This window comes from Alosa alosa, chromosome 18 (genome assembly GCF_017589495.1).
Source record: "Alosa alosa isolate M-15738 ecotype Scorff River chromosome 18, AALO_Geno_1.1, whole genome shotgun sequence".
Taxonomy (NCBI): Eukaryota; Metazoa; Chordata; class Actinopteri; order Clupeiformes; family Clupeidae; genus Alosa; species Alosa alosa.
In genome coordinates, this window is record NC_063206.1 from 7,080,479 (window position 1) to 7,096,554 (window position 16,076).

At 42.7% G+C, this 16,076-nt stretch overlaps 1 protein-coding gene across 1 annotated transcript in view; it reads right to left on the reverse strand.

Annotated features, from left to right (window-relative positions):
- The window catches only part of adss2 (adenylosuccinate synthase 2), a 36,991-nt gene that overhangs the window by 12,845 nt on the left and 8,070 nt on the right, over positions 1-16,076 (reverse strand). Inside the window, exons 3-6 of the mRNA XM_048269926.1 lie at positions 5,370-5,438; positions 5,121-5,171; positions 2,107-2,173; positions 174-281 (exon numbers count right to left, since the gene is read on the reverse strand). Coding sequence (XP_048125883.1) covers positions 174-281; positions 2,107-2,173; positions 5,121-5,171; positions 5,370-5,438 — 295 coding nt within the window. The remainder of the gene's footprint in view (positions 1-173; positions 282-2,106; positions 2,174-5,120; positions 5,172-5,369; positions 5,439-16,076) is intronic.

The window sequence follows — 16,076 nt, forward strand, 5'->3', positions numbered from 1 at the left end:
TGTGTGTGTTTGTGTGTGTTTGTGAGTATGGGACATATGTTGTGAGTGTTGAAAGTATTTGTATATGTGTATGTGTGTGTTTATGTGTGCCTGTATATATGTGTTATGTGTGTATGTGAAGTGTTTGTGTGTGTGTGTGTGTGTGTGTGTGTGGTGATCATAGCCTCACACACCTCTCGGAGAAGTCTTGGAAGTCAGACAGCAGGTCGCATATCCTGAGCCCACTGCGTGCAGCTTTGGCCGAGTACACTGGACCGATACCCTTCTTCGTTGTCCCCAGACTAGCAACAAAACAGCAGACAAGGACAACGCTTTAGACATGCTAACAACACAATGCTTTAGACATGCTAACAACACAATGCTTTAGACATGCTAACAACACAACGCTTTAGACATGCTAACAACACAACGCTTTAGACATGCTGGCAACACAACGCTTTAGACATGCTAACAACACAATGCTTTAGACATGCTAATAACACAAATTATTCATTCACACAACTTATGCATTTGTTTTGTTTCTTCTCAACCAGAAAGTGAGAGCAGAGGTTTACAAAGGTCATATGGGTGTCACTAGACAGATAGATTATATAGTGTAGGCATGTGAGTGATTCTAGTATGTATGCGTGCGTGTTTGTGTGTGTGTGAGTGATCACATGGATTCGTTGAGTAGAAGCAAAGTATTTCCGTTTCGATGGTGGTATGTGAACAATCACCCTATTTTGTGTGTGTGTGTGTGTGTGTTTTCATTCATTACTCATCCTCTTTTCATAATACATTGTGACTCACTTTCCAGGCTGCATTTCTCAATGCCATTCCAGAAGGAAGGATTGTCATGGAAAGTTTCCCAATACAGCTGAAGAATTTCCAGCTCCAAAAACCCTTCCGTAATCAAGAGCATGTGCTCCACAAACGCATGTGTTGCAAGTCAGAAGGAGGGAATGTGAGAACCAATACTGGAATTCTGAGGAGACGTGGGGCTGTGCAATCCATACACAATCCTGCCATAGACTAGCATGTGTGTGTGTGTGTGTGTGTGTGTGTGTGAGAAGTCACCAATGTGACCAATGTCTGGTCTACGTTGACTTGATGCGACATAATGATGCGACCTCTCCCTACCTGTCTTGAGTCAGGTATGTCGGGCTATGTGCACACCTGCCTGAGTGAATGGCTGGCTTGCGCATAATTACTGTGTAGTGGGTGAGAGGCCACTCACTGCCTCTGGGCGGAGTTTCCCAAAGGTCCTTTATGTAATGATGCATGAATCAGCACCCACAGGGGTGGAATGGAAGGTGAAGGGAGAGTGACTGGGAACCGCATGGAGACACACCCGCTTCTCACGTGTGTGTGTGTGTGTGTGTGTGTGTGTGAATGGAAAGAAAAGTACAGCTGGAACTTTGCAGGTCAGTCCAGTAGAACAGACTCGTGCTCATGTGCCAGAGGGATACAGTACAGGCACCAATCAGGTCTTGTGCGGGGGAGATGAGGACTTACTGGTTGGGTTAGTGGAGCGTGAGAGAGACAGAGAGAGAGATGGAGAGAGATATGTTGGAGGCTAGAGAATCATTCTGGAAGGACAGGTGCCTAAGGGACTCATTCAGAATGGTGACGGGGTGGGGTGAGGTGTGTGTGTGTGTGTGTGTGTGTGTATGTGTGGCTAGAGGGGTGTGCTGTGCATCTGACTGCATCCAAGACTCTTAAGCCCAGCTGCATCTCAATCCTTATGGAAACACATCACATATAATCATGAGTAATACCATAACCATGTAAACTAATCATGGACACACTGCATTTGAGTTTGATATATTACGACTGAAACTCTGTACCATTAACGTATCTTACTGATGTCGATACACTGGAGTCATTCATTTAGGGCACAGGAAAGTACTCCTCTTATCGCCACTCTGTGTGTGTGTGTGTGTGTGTGTGTGTGTGTGTGTGTGTGTAGATACACTGGACTCATTTATTTAGGGCTCTATGGGACACAAGATGGCGGACATGGGCCTCAGGAGCGCTCAGGATCAAGACGAGGAGGACTGGACTGGCCTGTTTTTTTATGTGTGTGTGTGTGTGTGTGTGTGTGTGCATGTGTGTGAAAAAGCTTACTTCTTTCCTGCTTGCTGTTGCCTCTGTTGCTCTTGAACCCCATCGACTGCTTGGTGGAAGTCAAACACTGCAGAAACAAAGAGAGGGTCATGGAGGGTACATTTAATAGAGAGAGAAAGGCATCAGAGAGGGACTCATACAGATATGCATAGAGCAACCATTAGCTCCAACTAGTCTCCGCAAACTGTTCTGCTGCTAACCTGTCGGCTTCTCAGAGCAGCTGCTAGCCTGTAGGAGGTCCTGCTAGCTTTTCAAAGTGGCTGCTAGCCTGTAGGAGCTCCTGCTAGCTTCTCAGAGTGGCTACTAAGCTGTAGGAGCTCCTGCAAGCTTCTCAGAGTGGCTACTAAGCTGTAGGAGCTCTCCTGCTAGCATCTCTGAGCATCTGCTAGACTGGGCATTGGCCTTCCTGCCAGCCTGCGGGAGCTGCATGGGGTGTGGCAGCTCTGTGGGCAGGCCAGGGTTCTCACACCTTAGTTAAGATCAAATTCAAGGACCTTTCAAGGACTTAGCAGGCCCAATATCCTCAAATTCAAGGACCTAATGTGTCGATAAATTTCAAACGAGGGCATGGTTAAATCATGTTACCTCAACAGACCAAGGATACCTTGTTTTCTTTTATTTTTGGTCATATGACAGATGGTAGGCCTATTCTATTTTTCATGTTTGTATTTTGCATAAAACTGAGCTGAAATAAACTTTTCCTAAACAAGTTAAACTTGTTACCATGAACCTGTTGGTTTATTCATTAATATGTTAAATTAAATATTTGGGCAACAAACACTATACACACGAAACACGCAGAAATCACGCTGGCCGTGTAGTTTTAACCAACGTAAATCAGGCATACGTGTAGGATATCGACAGAAGTGGTGGTGAAATAATGGAAACATGGTTAGTAAGCGGACGGAATTGTATGGAATTTTTTCCTCAAAAATAAATTCTAGGACTTCCATTTATTTATGTCTGTTTTCAAAAACTTTTTTTTTTGAGATTCACAAACTTTCAAGGATTTCAAGGACCCGTGGGAGCCCTGGCAGGCTAATTTTGCACCTGCCCGTGAGAATGACCAGAGCCGAGGCCCCAGCCCACGCAGTCAGCAGCTTTACATGGGCACATTTAAAAGGTCAAGGAAATAGATGCTCCTTCACACTCATTCACACAAGGGGATGGATACACTCAAGAGGTCCCTGATGGGGATGTGTGCATAACAAGACACATGCTCACACACATGCACACACACACACAGATTTTTTAAAATGTGCTTCCATTATTCACTTCGGAGACACAATTCATTTGCCAGTGGTTGCACCTACCTGTTGCTGTACAGCATAAAAACTCCAAAACATAACATATAACCGTCAACAACAGCTGCACTCCAAAGTTAATTTCTTCATGCATGACTGTGACTATGGTCTGCACACAGCATCTCTGTGCCGCTAGAGCATCTCACACACAGAAAAGCGCGCACACACACGCGCACACACACACGCACACGCACACACAAACACACACATAGATCAGGACTCCTGACACCAGATGCATTATGTGTTACGAGTTGGTACTGGTGGCTTCTCAAAATCATATTTGCCTGATTCAATTATAGCCAATTTCAGATATTTTTCCATTTCACTTTCAAATCTGTCATCTCAGAGATGTAAATATGAAAACGATCAGCATAAGGAGGATGCTTCCTCAGGTGCCCCTTTGATTTTGTTCCCCATCAAAGCAAATATAGACCAAGCCCAAGGAGTTAGAGAGACAAAAGATCGACCTGGGTAATATTTCCTTCACATTTGGAGGTTGGAAAAATTCAACTTTGACAAGGTTAATTCGTTTTTATGTACGATTTATTTTTAACCCTTATTCTGTTCCTGTCCAACAGGTCATGAAAGCGCTGGTCGATAATGACCACTGGGAAATGAAAGAGACACTAGTGTTCAGTAATAGCAACCATGGATCCTGAACAACGCAACCTTTGGGAAGTGCAGCACCCACTGGATTTGGCCACGTCAATATTTTCTCCGACCTCTTTTTAAATAATTCCCTTCACAAAACAACCTTTTGGCCAAAGATCGTCTGATTAAATCCCCATGCAGATAGCCAAACACGCAAGTCTAGGCTAAAGCTTTTTTTCAAGACAACTTCAAACTAATGGCACAAGCTTTGTTTTGTGGTCTCTGGTTGCGTCCACAGCCCCACAGACTAGCGGCCGCTGTGTTCTGTGCTGAGAGCTTCGTCCCCGTTTCCATGTGACTGACAATAAGAGTGACTACAAGAAAGTTTATCTGGGGTGGGGGGTAAAGGACGAGAGAGAAACAGGAAGAGCTAGAGAGAGATTAGATCTGTCTGGAGACAGAACAAACAAACAAACAAATCAACACAGGTTTTCAGCATAGAAGAGGCACATGTACTGTAACAGAGGCCAGCAAGTCAGCCTTCTGAGCCTGTCATACTGACACACTGGTCCCAAGTCAACCTTCTGAGCCTGTCATACTGACACACTGGTCCCAAGTCAGCCTTCTGAGCCTATTTTACAGACACACTGGTCTCAAGTCAACCTTCTGAGCCTATTTTACAGACACACTGGTCTCAAGTCAACCTTCTGAGCCTATTTTACAGACACACTGGTCTCAAGTCAACCTTCTGAGCCTATTTTACAGACACACTGGTCTCAAGTCAACCTTCTCAGCCTATTTTACAGACACACTGGTCCTAAGTCAACCTTCTGAGCCTAAACAATACAATACAATTAAGCTGAATTCAAGTGTGTATTCAAGTTGAACTATGGCTCGTGTTTCCTCCCTCTCTCTCTGTGTTTGTGTGTGTGTGGTTGTGTGTGTTTTTCAACAGCAGTCAAATCACATGTTTAATAGTGTCAAATAAACCTATAGAAAGAAGAAACCTTTCACACACACAAACACACAGAGACAGACTGAGAGAGAGAGAAAGAGAGAGACAGACAGACAGAGAAAGACAGATAGAGAGAAAGACTGAGAGAGAGAGAGCTATATTACCAATGTGTGCTCTGTCGGAGATGATCAGCCTCTTCTCCCACCCCTCAAGACCTGCAAATACACACAACATCTTAGAGTCAATAGAGACACACAGTGTAAATCATATCTCTACTTACTATTTTACATGTTCACACACCACACACACACACTCTCTCTCTCTCTCTTACGTCAATAGAGACACAGTCTAAATCGTATCACAAACACACACACACACACACCCTCTTCTGTGAGGGAAGATTGCAGACATACCTTTTCCTTTGCGTTCATTCTTTGCAGCCTCTTCAAAGAGGCCTGGAAGGTGAATAACGACACCATTACCTGTAAGAAACAGAGGGAAGGGTTCACTCACACACGAATGCCTTTAAAAAATAACATCGCATTTCATACTTTCCATATTACCAACATGTGTGAGGAGGATAATATCATTAGGACCACAACACCCAATACAACTTCTTTAATACAGTAAGCTCATCACGACTAGGATACAAAGTAATGATGGGAATTTAGCTGCTTCAATTTTTAGCACGGAACACAATGCCCATCTGAGTTGGTTTATGTATCCTAGGAACCTTTCAGGCACGCTGACCCATTAGGGGTTTGCACCGACGTCACGTTCTGGCCGGTAACTATGGTAACCCAGCAAGTGCGGCCATATTGGCGATACTCAGTGAATGAAGTACAATGGAGTATTATGCACTTTGGATATCTTACGTGATTGTAGCCATGTCTAAACAACAGAAAAGCTCATCAAAATGCGTCTAAGATGCAAAGGCATATAGGGCAGGACTTGGACCACAAGAAAAGGCGCGATATTTCGAGAAATTACGGATTATTGGCAGCACAGATCCATGAGTTGGGTGAGGGAGATGAAGTACCAAGTTCAACCACAAGCGCCCCCCTTCCTCTGATAACTTCTGGCATTATTGTCCCTTCTCCCTGGTTTTTTAATAACTTTTGGAAGTCGATACCTACACCAGATGTTTTTCTCAGTCTGACCTATTGGTAACCTAAAACAGCAATAATTAACCATTTTCCTTGACGATGTTAGGGATTTACTTCAGTGCCTAATGCTTTCTAATGAGGCGAGTTATCTCCAATATGGCGATGTCCAGATCTGATGACACGCCGTGCAAACCCCTAATAGACTGTATATATAGAACTGGACAGTGTGCCGTCTGTTAAAGGGACACCAACCAAGCCTGATGCTTTTTCTCTATGAAACTCCCCCTCGCTCGGTCTGAAGCTCTTTTCCTTTTCTTTGCGTCTTCAGTCAAGGGTTTTCGCTGCTTCTTCGCTGGCTCTGCCATTATACACACGTTTGCAACAATCTCTAGCGTTTCATTAGCCTGCCTCTGTGCTGTAAACTGATCCTGCTTCGGTCGGTTTGTAGGATACACCGAACTTGCAAGTGGGATATTCTTCCTACAGGCAGTAGGGGCGGGCGAGAGAGCCTTCATTCACCCCGTAATGAGTAATTTAACCATATACCGACTTACGAAGATGATTAATTAACACGAAAACGTTGCCTGGTGTCCCTTTAAGAGTGATGCAAGCGCTAGTCCAGAGCCCCCTGGTGGCTAGTTGCAGTACAATGCATAACTCCGCCCATCTCCATGTATTTCAATGGGCAAGTAGCCAACTTTTCATGTCACTTTTCTCACCTAAAACTATTTTTGCTTTTTATTCTTTTCTCGCTGAAATTATTTTTTTTAATGTTATTTTAAGAAATCTAAAAATTACAAGAAAGTTTACTACACGTAAAAAAGTTTCCGTGTTTACACCTATGATTGACAGCTGGCTGGCAGCAGACAGGACGCTTTGTCGCTACCTTATTTTAACGACACCTGATATCGACACGTAATCTAAACTAAATAAGTGCTGTTATTATCATTAGGCTATATTTTATAACAGTCTGATTAAATACATATTGATAGTCATACATTGTGTAATTGTTTGTAAGAGACATCGTTGTTAGTTGTGACAGATTCTTAGTGAAAAAATATATGTGCTGTTCTTTTGTAGATGCTAAGTATTTTAGCTTATAGCATGCTAAATCATGCTAGCATTAGCCAGTTGATAGGTAAAGTAAAAGGGCTCTGCTATCGGAACGCCCCCCATTTCCGTCGGTCTCGTGTTTCCGCCGTTTTGTGTGTATGTGTCACTTAATATTCATTTCCCTAACAACCAGGACAACGGATTCCCGCAAACAACGTCAGTTCCCACACGGAAGTGTATATAAATTGTATTTGTACCAAAAATGTCAAAATGAAGTCACTTTAAGTGGTTTAAATAGTGTTATAATGCTGCGTTTACATAACTGCATAAAGTAGTTGGTGGAATTTTGATTTCGCGACGAGAATCTGACTTGGTTTAACGTTAACCTCTTAGGTTAAGAGGTTAGCCCTCAGCCCAAAGTTTTTAACGGTTTTTCACTTCAGTCGTTGGCCACTAGTCGGAGCTAATGCGTGTGAAGTGAAGTGAAGTGTATAACATTAAATGTAGTCTGAATTTGGCTTTATATTAATATAGTTTGGCCTATTGGACTCTCAGTCCCCCACCAGATGTTTCATGCGCTGTTCACGCAGCAACACTAATATGAAAAACAACTATTATGTAATGATTAATGACAATAATAATAGTAATAAATATCTAAAATACTAGAAGTGAAGTGTATTGAAAGGTTAGTTTTCGTTTCCTTTTCTAATCATAGCTATAGAAAATGGCAACAAAAAAACAGTGGAGAGACGAAAATATGGTGCGGGCAATGGAGGAGGTAGCTGCAGGCATGTCAGTATGCCGGGCATGTCGGATCTTCAAAGTCCCTCGTAGCACCTTGAGGGACAGAGTGAGTGGGCGGGTTTCCCATGGCTGTCGTACAGGCCCAAGCCAAAAACTTTCAGTGGAGGACGAACAAGCTCTGGTGGAGTACTGCCCTGTACTGTGCAGACTATGGTTTCCCACTCACAAAGGCCCGGCTCATGGCGTATGCCACCGCGGTGATGAGGAAGAGAAGCAGACAGCCAGAACTGCCACCACTAGGTAAAAAGTGGTGGAGCTGTTTTAAGTATGAGGACCCCTGAGAGCATCGACCGGGCGAGGTCTGTCAATGCAACTCTGCGGACGGTGATGCGCTATTTTGATTTGTTAGAAAAAACAATGGATGAGCATGGGCTGAGGGATAAACCAGCACAGATGTATAATTGTGATGAGACTGGATTCAACATGGAAAACAGCAGAGGCAAGTAGTGGCAGGGCGGGGTACGAAACACCCATTTCAACGGGTCCCTGGCACAAGAGACCATGTGTCAGTGCTGGCCTGCTTCAACGCAGCTGGGGAGGACATACCACCCCTGATCATTTTTTCGAAGTACTTCCCTGGGGGCCGGTACACAACAGGTGCCCCCCCAAATGCCCTCTATGGGAAATATATAGATATATAGATAGTGATCTTTTTTTACAGTGGTTCCATCACTTTGTCTTTCACGCGAGGGAGGAGCGCCCTCTGCTCCTTATATTTGATGGACACAAGTCCCACCTCTCACCACCAGTAGTCCAGGCAGCTAAGAGTGAGGGTATCATATTGCTACATCTCCCGCCACACACCTCACATGTCCTTCAGCCCCTGGACGTGGGTTTCTTTGACCCTTTAAAGGCAGATTTTGCCAAGATGGCTGGCAATCTCTGCCATTTCAAACATTCATCCTCCTCCTCCCCAGTGGGGACCTCTGCACCCCCTCCACCCATACCCTCGACCTCTGCCCCCCTCCACCCATACCCTCGACCTCTGCACCCCCTCCACCCATACCCTCGACCTCTGCACCCCTCCACCCATACCCTCGACCTCTGCCCCCCTCCACCCATAGGCTCCTCCCAACCACCAGACTCGCCACTTTCCCTGACCCCTTCTCAGAACCCTCTGAACCACCCATTGGTGGAAGCAGGGTTGATCCCCCGTGACCTGGCGGAGGTCCTGACCCAGATCACCTTTCAGAGAACCACTAGGAGGAAAGTTACTGCTGATGCCCGGGTCATCACTGGGGAGGAGTATGAGAGACTCATACAGGAAAAAGAACAGCAGTTAGCAGCGACCAGAGAGGCAAAGGAGCAGAGGGCCCGTCAGAGGAGGGAGCAAGCCAGTACCATCGGCCTAGGGACCACCACCAACCCTGCCGCGGCCTCCAGGGAAAACCCCAGCTGCAGGAAGGCCCCAGCACCGGTAGAAGGTAAATAGAGTTTAACTGACTAAAAATAATTTAAAAAAAATTAAAATAGTGTCCCTTGCAGGTCAGACGAGAAAAAAGAAAACAGCTGGAGGGGCAAAAAAAATACCAAAGAAGAAGACAAAGGTAAATGTTACAATTAAAAGTATAAGAAATTAGGCAAAAGAGTAGGCAAAAGAAAGGTGAAGTTAATAAATATATATATATATATATATATATATATATATATATATATTGGGAGATATTGTGCCATGGGTGTTCTGCCCGTTGTGCATGGAGTGGTTCCTCACATGTGAGCAGTGGGACAACTGGGATGACGACGATGATGAGTTTGTGTGTGAGCGGTGCCGGGTCATATCTGCCCGTTACGAGTCCCGACTGAAGAATGAATGTTGAATTGATGTTGATCCGTGTGTATGTGTGTGAGTGTATGAGAGAGAGAGCTGATTTATTATTATTTAATCTATGTATTTATCTATTTAATGTATCTATTATTGATGTTGATCTGTGCGTATGTGTGTGAGTGTATGAGAGAGAGAGCTGATTTATTATTATTTAATCTATGTATTTATCTATTTAATGTATCTATTATTGCCAAAAATAAATATCATCCCATTGTGTGTGTCATCTGATGAAATGAAATGAAACATCCAAGCCACCTAAATATTGTAAATACTCACTAATACCTAAACCAAAAACGGAACCAAAAACTGGAACTATCGATAAGCGAAAAATATGTCTGGAACAAATGGCGGTGGAAATGGGGGACCCATCGGGCCAGCACTATAACTCCGAGCGTAGTCAACAAAATCGGATATTTCAGGCAGTAAATGCTCCAGTTAGGAACCAAACCAGATTTTGTTCAAATCTACACACCTATGGCTACCGAAAAATGTAAGGTTCATTTAGCAAATGTTATTTTGAAGTGTTAAAAAACATCTTTGTTTTAGAATTTCCGAACAAAACCGGTGATAATTGGGAGTGTTACGATATATTGATCCTAAGTAACGTTAGCCAGTCACGATCATTTACAGTCCTACTTGTTTCAAATGGTTTAATGTAACCAGTGATTGCCGCCACCATCGTTGTAACTTCATTTGAATACATTCAATAAGTCACAGTCCTACTTGGGTTTAATGTAACCAGTGATTGCCGCCACCATCGGGGGAGTTAAGTTTTAGTTAACGTTAACTCTTGCTTAGTTTTGCACGAATGGCAATAGTCACCTAGCCTGCTAGGTCGACACCCTCGGTATGACCATTTATTAATTAGCCAGACAAATAACGTTACTTGTTTTTTAGTGAACACATATTGGACCATAGCTTAAAGGAATTATCCGGAGCAAAATGCACTTTAGATCAATTTACGGACGTCAAAATCATGTCATTCGGATGTGTTTTGAGAAAGTTCGATTTTACCGTTTTTAGTTAAAACTCGTTAGCCTGGAAGTGACCAGGGCAAGTCATTTCGCCGCTACAAAACGCTATTTTTATACCTCTTCTACAGTTCCAAACAACATTACACTTACGTGGTAGTGAGTAGAGGGTCCCTAAAGCCAAACCGAAGTATCCCGAGATCTTTATGTGGTCGGATAGAGTCCAGAATGAATTTCATCAAGCCAGTACCTTTCCGGAAATGTTGCTGCTGCAGCTGGCGTCTTTAGGGGAAAGTCCGTAGGAGTCGATTGCCGAGTGTGGAGTAACACGCTCTGGAAATTCACAATTTGACAACGAAATGACTTGCCCTGGTCACTTCCAGGCTAACGAGTTTTGACTAAAAACGGTAAAATTGAACTTTCTCAAAACACATCCGAATGACATGATTTTGATGTCAACTCAACGTATGTACTCCCAATTAGGGTTGCAAAATTTCTGGAATTTTCAAAATTTCCATGGGAATTAACGGGAATATACGGAAATTAACAGGAATAAACAGGAATTAATGGGAATAAACTGGGAATTTTTAATATGGCAAGTTAGTCTATAACAGGGAACTTAAATGTAGTGGACAAAACCCCATCTTGCAGCATAATATTAGTTAAAACAACCTGATTTAATGCAATTTCAGTCAAATTTCTATCCTGCACATACGTCAATCCCATGCACACAGCAATCAGCATAGGCTACTAGACATAAAGGAAACCTATGATGCGTTCATGTGCATGGGGAAAATAAATTCCCAGTGAAAATGTCATCTCATGTGGGAATAACTGGTGGAAGTTTGCAATGGAGTCTTCATTCAAATGGGTGTACGTCATTTTGCATAAACTGTAATGGGACGATTAATCTGTCTGATTAAGCTTGACAATTTATATATAATTTACATAATCTATAAGGTTTGGTTGGGGTGGTATGTTGTCATTATATTTTTATTTGTTTTACCATTTTCTGGGATTCTAACTGAACAAACTGATTGTCAGTCAATGTTCCAACCAATTGGATTTTGTTGTTGAGTGGCGTGGTGTATCTTGGGCAGTTCAGTGGTTTCAGTGTTGCTTAGCACGCTAGTAAACCATAGGCAGAGAATGAGATTCCCGCTAGCATGTTAGCTATCTTTGTATGCTAAGCTAAGCGAAAATAAATCATATTGCTTATTACGAAACAAAATGTTAATGTCTGTATATGAAACAGTAGGAGTTACCAAAAATTCCCAGTTAATTCCCGTAAATTCCCATAATTTCCTTTAATTCCATGAAAGTTTCCAATTTGGAATATTTCCAAAATTCCCCATCTTAACTTCCCATGGAAATTTTCCGCCCCTTTGCAACCCTACTCCCAATCATCCGTAAATTGATCTAAAGTGCATTTTACTCCGGATAATTCCTTTAAGGTGAGGAGGGATTCAAAGTTACAAATGGACAATTTGCTTAGTATGCTCATAACGCGTTATCGGAAAATGCCGAGTTAAGGTATCGTTGTTACCTGCGATTGCACTGCTGGAGAAGCATTTTGCATTGGTATAATTTGATCAGGTCTTGCCAGTGATGTGTAAATCCTCCAGTAGACGTACCCCATTTCAAAATAATACGTCCAAATTGAAAACTGTGACAACTCATCATGGGCTCTCTCAATATGTCTGTAATCGTATGATTCTACCACAGGGTTGCTAGTACTAGTCTTTCACCAGAGAGGGTGCTCCTTTATAAATCAAAAATTGGCAACCTTCATGTCAGTTGTAAAAATATGAGAACATGGACCTACTACATCAGGATACTCTGTAGACATTTTACACATAATCAGGAAGCTACTTTGCTGTTCAGTGAGTCATGTGTTTAAAGTGGTACTACTTTTAAAGAAACATATTTTTATTTTTTGCTTCAAGTGCATAAGAAAATACCACATTATGATGATGGCTAGGTTACACTTTTGTCCAAAGCCATATACAGATACAAAACAATATAATACTTAAATTTAACAGGGATCAATCAATAGCCTAATGAAATAAACAATGAAAATGAGGAGGGGGGGAGCAATAATAAATAAATAAATAATAAATAACAATGCCCACTCTATCAATAATATAATAACAATAACATGGTAACACTACATTAAGGAGAATATCAATAAAAAAAAAAAAAGTCAAATTAATCAACAGCCTAATGAAAATAACACAGTACTACAGGGGTTTGCACCGACGTCCACGCTCTGGCCGGTAACTATGGTAACCCAGGCATATAGGGCAGGACTTGAATGACCACAATGAAATTATGCACTTTGGATATTTACGAGAAATTAAACGGATTAAAATTGGCAAAGGCATATAGGGCAGGACTTGGACCCAAGAAAAGGCTATGAAATTGGGTGAGGGGGAGGAAGTACCAAGTTCCACCACAAGCGCCCCCTTCCTCTGATAACTTCTGGCATTATTGTCCCTTCTCCCTGGTTTTTTAATAACTTTTGGAAGTCGATACCTCCACCAGATGTTTTTCTCAGTCTAACCTATTGGTACAACCTAAAACACGGCAATAATTAACCATTTTTCTTGACGATGTTAGGGATTTACTTCAGTGCCTAATGCTTTCTAATGAGGCGAGTATCTCCAATATGGCGATGTCCAGATCTGATGACACGCCGTGCAAACCCCTAATACAAACCATAACACTTAAGAAGCGCTTAATGAACTAAGTGCATGTTGAACAGATATGCCTTTTAGACCCCTCTTAACTCATTGAGTGCCTTTTCCTTCCCATGCGTTGAGTGCCAAAAACGTAATATTACGAAACGAGACACTCTAACACACCTTATATGTGATTTTGGGAACTCTGTGATGAATGGAAATGAAATATATGACGAAAACTCATGAAAACGCAAGATCATTTTATCTGGATGTTTGATCTTAACTTGGCTTTTGATGGTTGCCGCTTTGTTTCGAATCAGTCACTGATTAGCCTATCAGTGACATGCACGCCAGGTCGTGGGTTTATCACTAGGTGGCAGGTCTCGTTAGATCTCTTCCCAGAAACTTTGCAGGCAACACTTCTCAGGTGCTGAGGGGAGAAATGAAAAAAGTCTAAGAAAAAGATATTGCAGCAGGTGCGTTTTCGCCAGACAACGCTGGATGAGTCCACCTTTCTACTAAGACAAGATGACTGACCACGACAGGTCAAAAACATTACAAGGAGTGACTGAACACCGTGCTGAGGGGGGAGTTCCATCTCCACCACAAGCCGGGCCTAGCGGAGTGGGTGGTAGGCAGAGTCGTGCTTGCATATGTCAGGGAGATGAATGTCTGGGAACTTGGAGAAAGGGGGAAGACATGCCACCTCAGACCACCCCAGCCAAACCACTTCATGTAGGCATTCCCTTGCAGACTAATGGAGACCACCTTGCCGCCACCTCCAGTACATTCAGCCATCACCCATACCTTATCTGCAAAAAGGAAAGTTACAATAAAGTTAGTCAGACAATTTTACAACATTACAAAGCATATAATGAGGCACTCAACACCACTAGTAATACCAATTAATTAAATATATGTGTGCAATAAATTTCACTGCCTACCTAATGTTAACTACACGTTTAAACATGCGATTTTAATATTAAATTCTATATTTAAATTCTGAATGTTATCAACTTGCGTCAGCTTGAAAAATAACGTTATCAGTATGACTGATCATGGACGTTAGAGGACAAATTGAGGTTTTACTTTTTCAACATTCACCGATATCCCTGGGAATTTGACTGGTTCTTGGCGTAGTGTGCAGGCGTTTCATTTATCGATCATTCATTTATGCGGTCTACAACTACCGACCTACCGTCACAGAAGTAGCTCTAACGGAGGTGTCTTTATTGTTAACGTTAGAAAGAATGCAGCGTTGGCAAACTGGCTAGTAGTTACATTAACATGACAGGTTGATGAGGTCCATGCTTCATATAACGTTAACTTACGTTGCTTTATCACATCATAAACTGTACTGATTGTGTAATCTCCATGTACAGTCAATGGTTACTCCATGTTGAGATGGCATACATTCAGATTGAGATTTGAAAACAGCAAAAACTAATAAAACCGACTAAACATGCATCGACTATTACGGGAGCTGTTTGCTAATCTTCACCTCAACGACTAACTTAGCCTAGCTTCTACTGTTTACACTAACGTTAATGTAGCTGCTAATGTTAGCATATAATTCGCTGTCCGTATTTCTGTTGTTAGCTGATTAGTATTCACCATACTAATTTCTCACAGTCTGTAATCAACATAATAAGCTCTCTTAGACGTATTTTAGAACAACAATTGATACACAACACTTACCAGACAAGAACAAACCGAAGACTGTTGTTTGTGCTGTTTAGCTAACTCACAGCCGCTAAATTCATCCAGCCAGCTAGCCTTCGGCGCCTATGGTCGACCTGTGTTGTGGAAAGGAGAAGGGGGCGGGTTTCACTTGACAAGGGGCGTGTTTAACTCGCTGAGTGGGCGTGCCTGACCGCGACTCCTCTTCACTGCGCATGCTTCAACTTCTGCTGCACAGCCGCACTTCAAATTGGTTGCAAATTTTCCAAGATGGCGTCGCCTCGGCGGCTTCAATTCTATTCGCCTTATTCACCCGGCTGCCATAACGAGGCTGAGGGGTACAATTAGCAGTTTGCAAACGGAGTGCATTACGGAGTGCATTACCACCACCATCTGCTGGACTGAGATGTAATGACAAGTGTACCCCTCAGACTCGTAATGGCCGCCGGGTGAATAAGGCGAAAAGAACACTGCTGAACCAAAGATTCTATAGTTAACTTTATCAACTGTCTCTGGGTGAACGCAACCACACTGTCCAGTTCTACAGTCTATGCGCTGACCAGTAAGATCAAAGATCCTTCAACCCTCTCTGGTAAGAGCACTTAACATCACTTAGCAACGAGATAGAACTTTGTTTACACTAATAGAATGTATGGTCTGAGCCTTGCTTTGCAGCAACCCTCTTTATTTGCAGGATAATCCTCAGCATTGTGAGTGGACAGGGTTGAGGTCATTCTCTTTGATGCTTGCTACTTAATGAGTGCAAGCTGCAGGTTTAGTGTCTGAGGATATGGCATTCTTTTAATCAGCGTAATTCGTATTCTGCACTACAGCAGAAAGTGCTGAGGTGGCGTCATGTGGAACTTGGGAGAGAGAAGCCAGCCCAACAAACACGACTACTGCTTTGGTGCCAACAACAGAAAGGATGAGCCATTAAGGAAATGAAGTCGAGTGCAGATCAATTATGTGTGCGGCACTCAACTGAGGTGGTCTGGATACT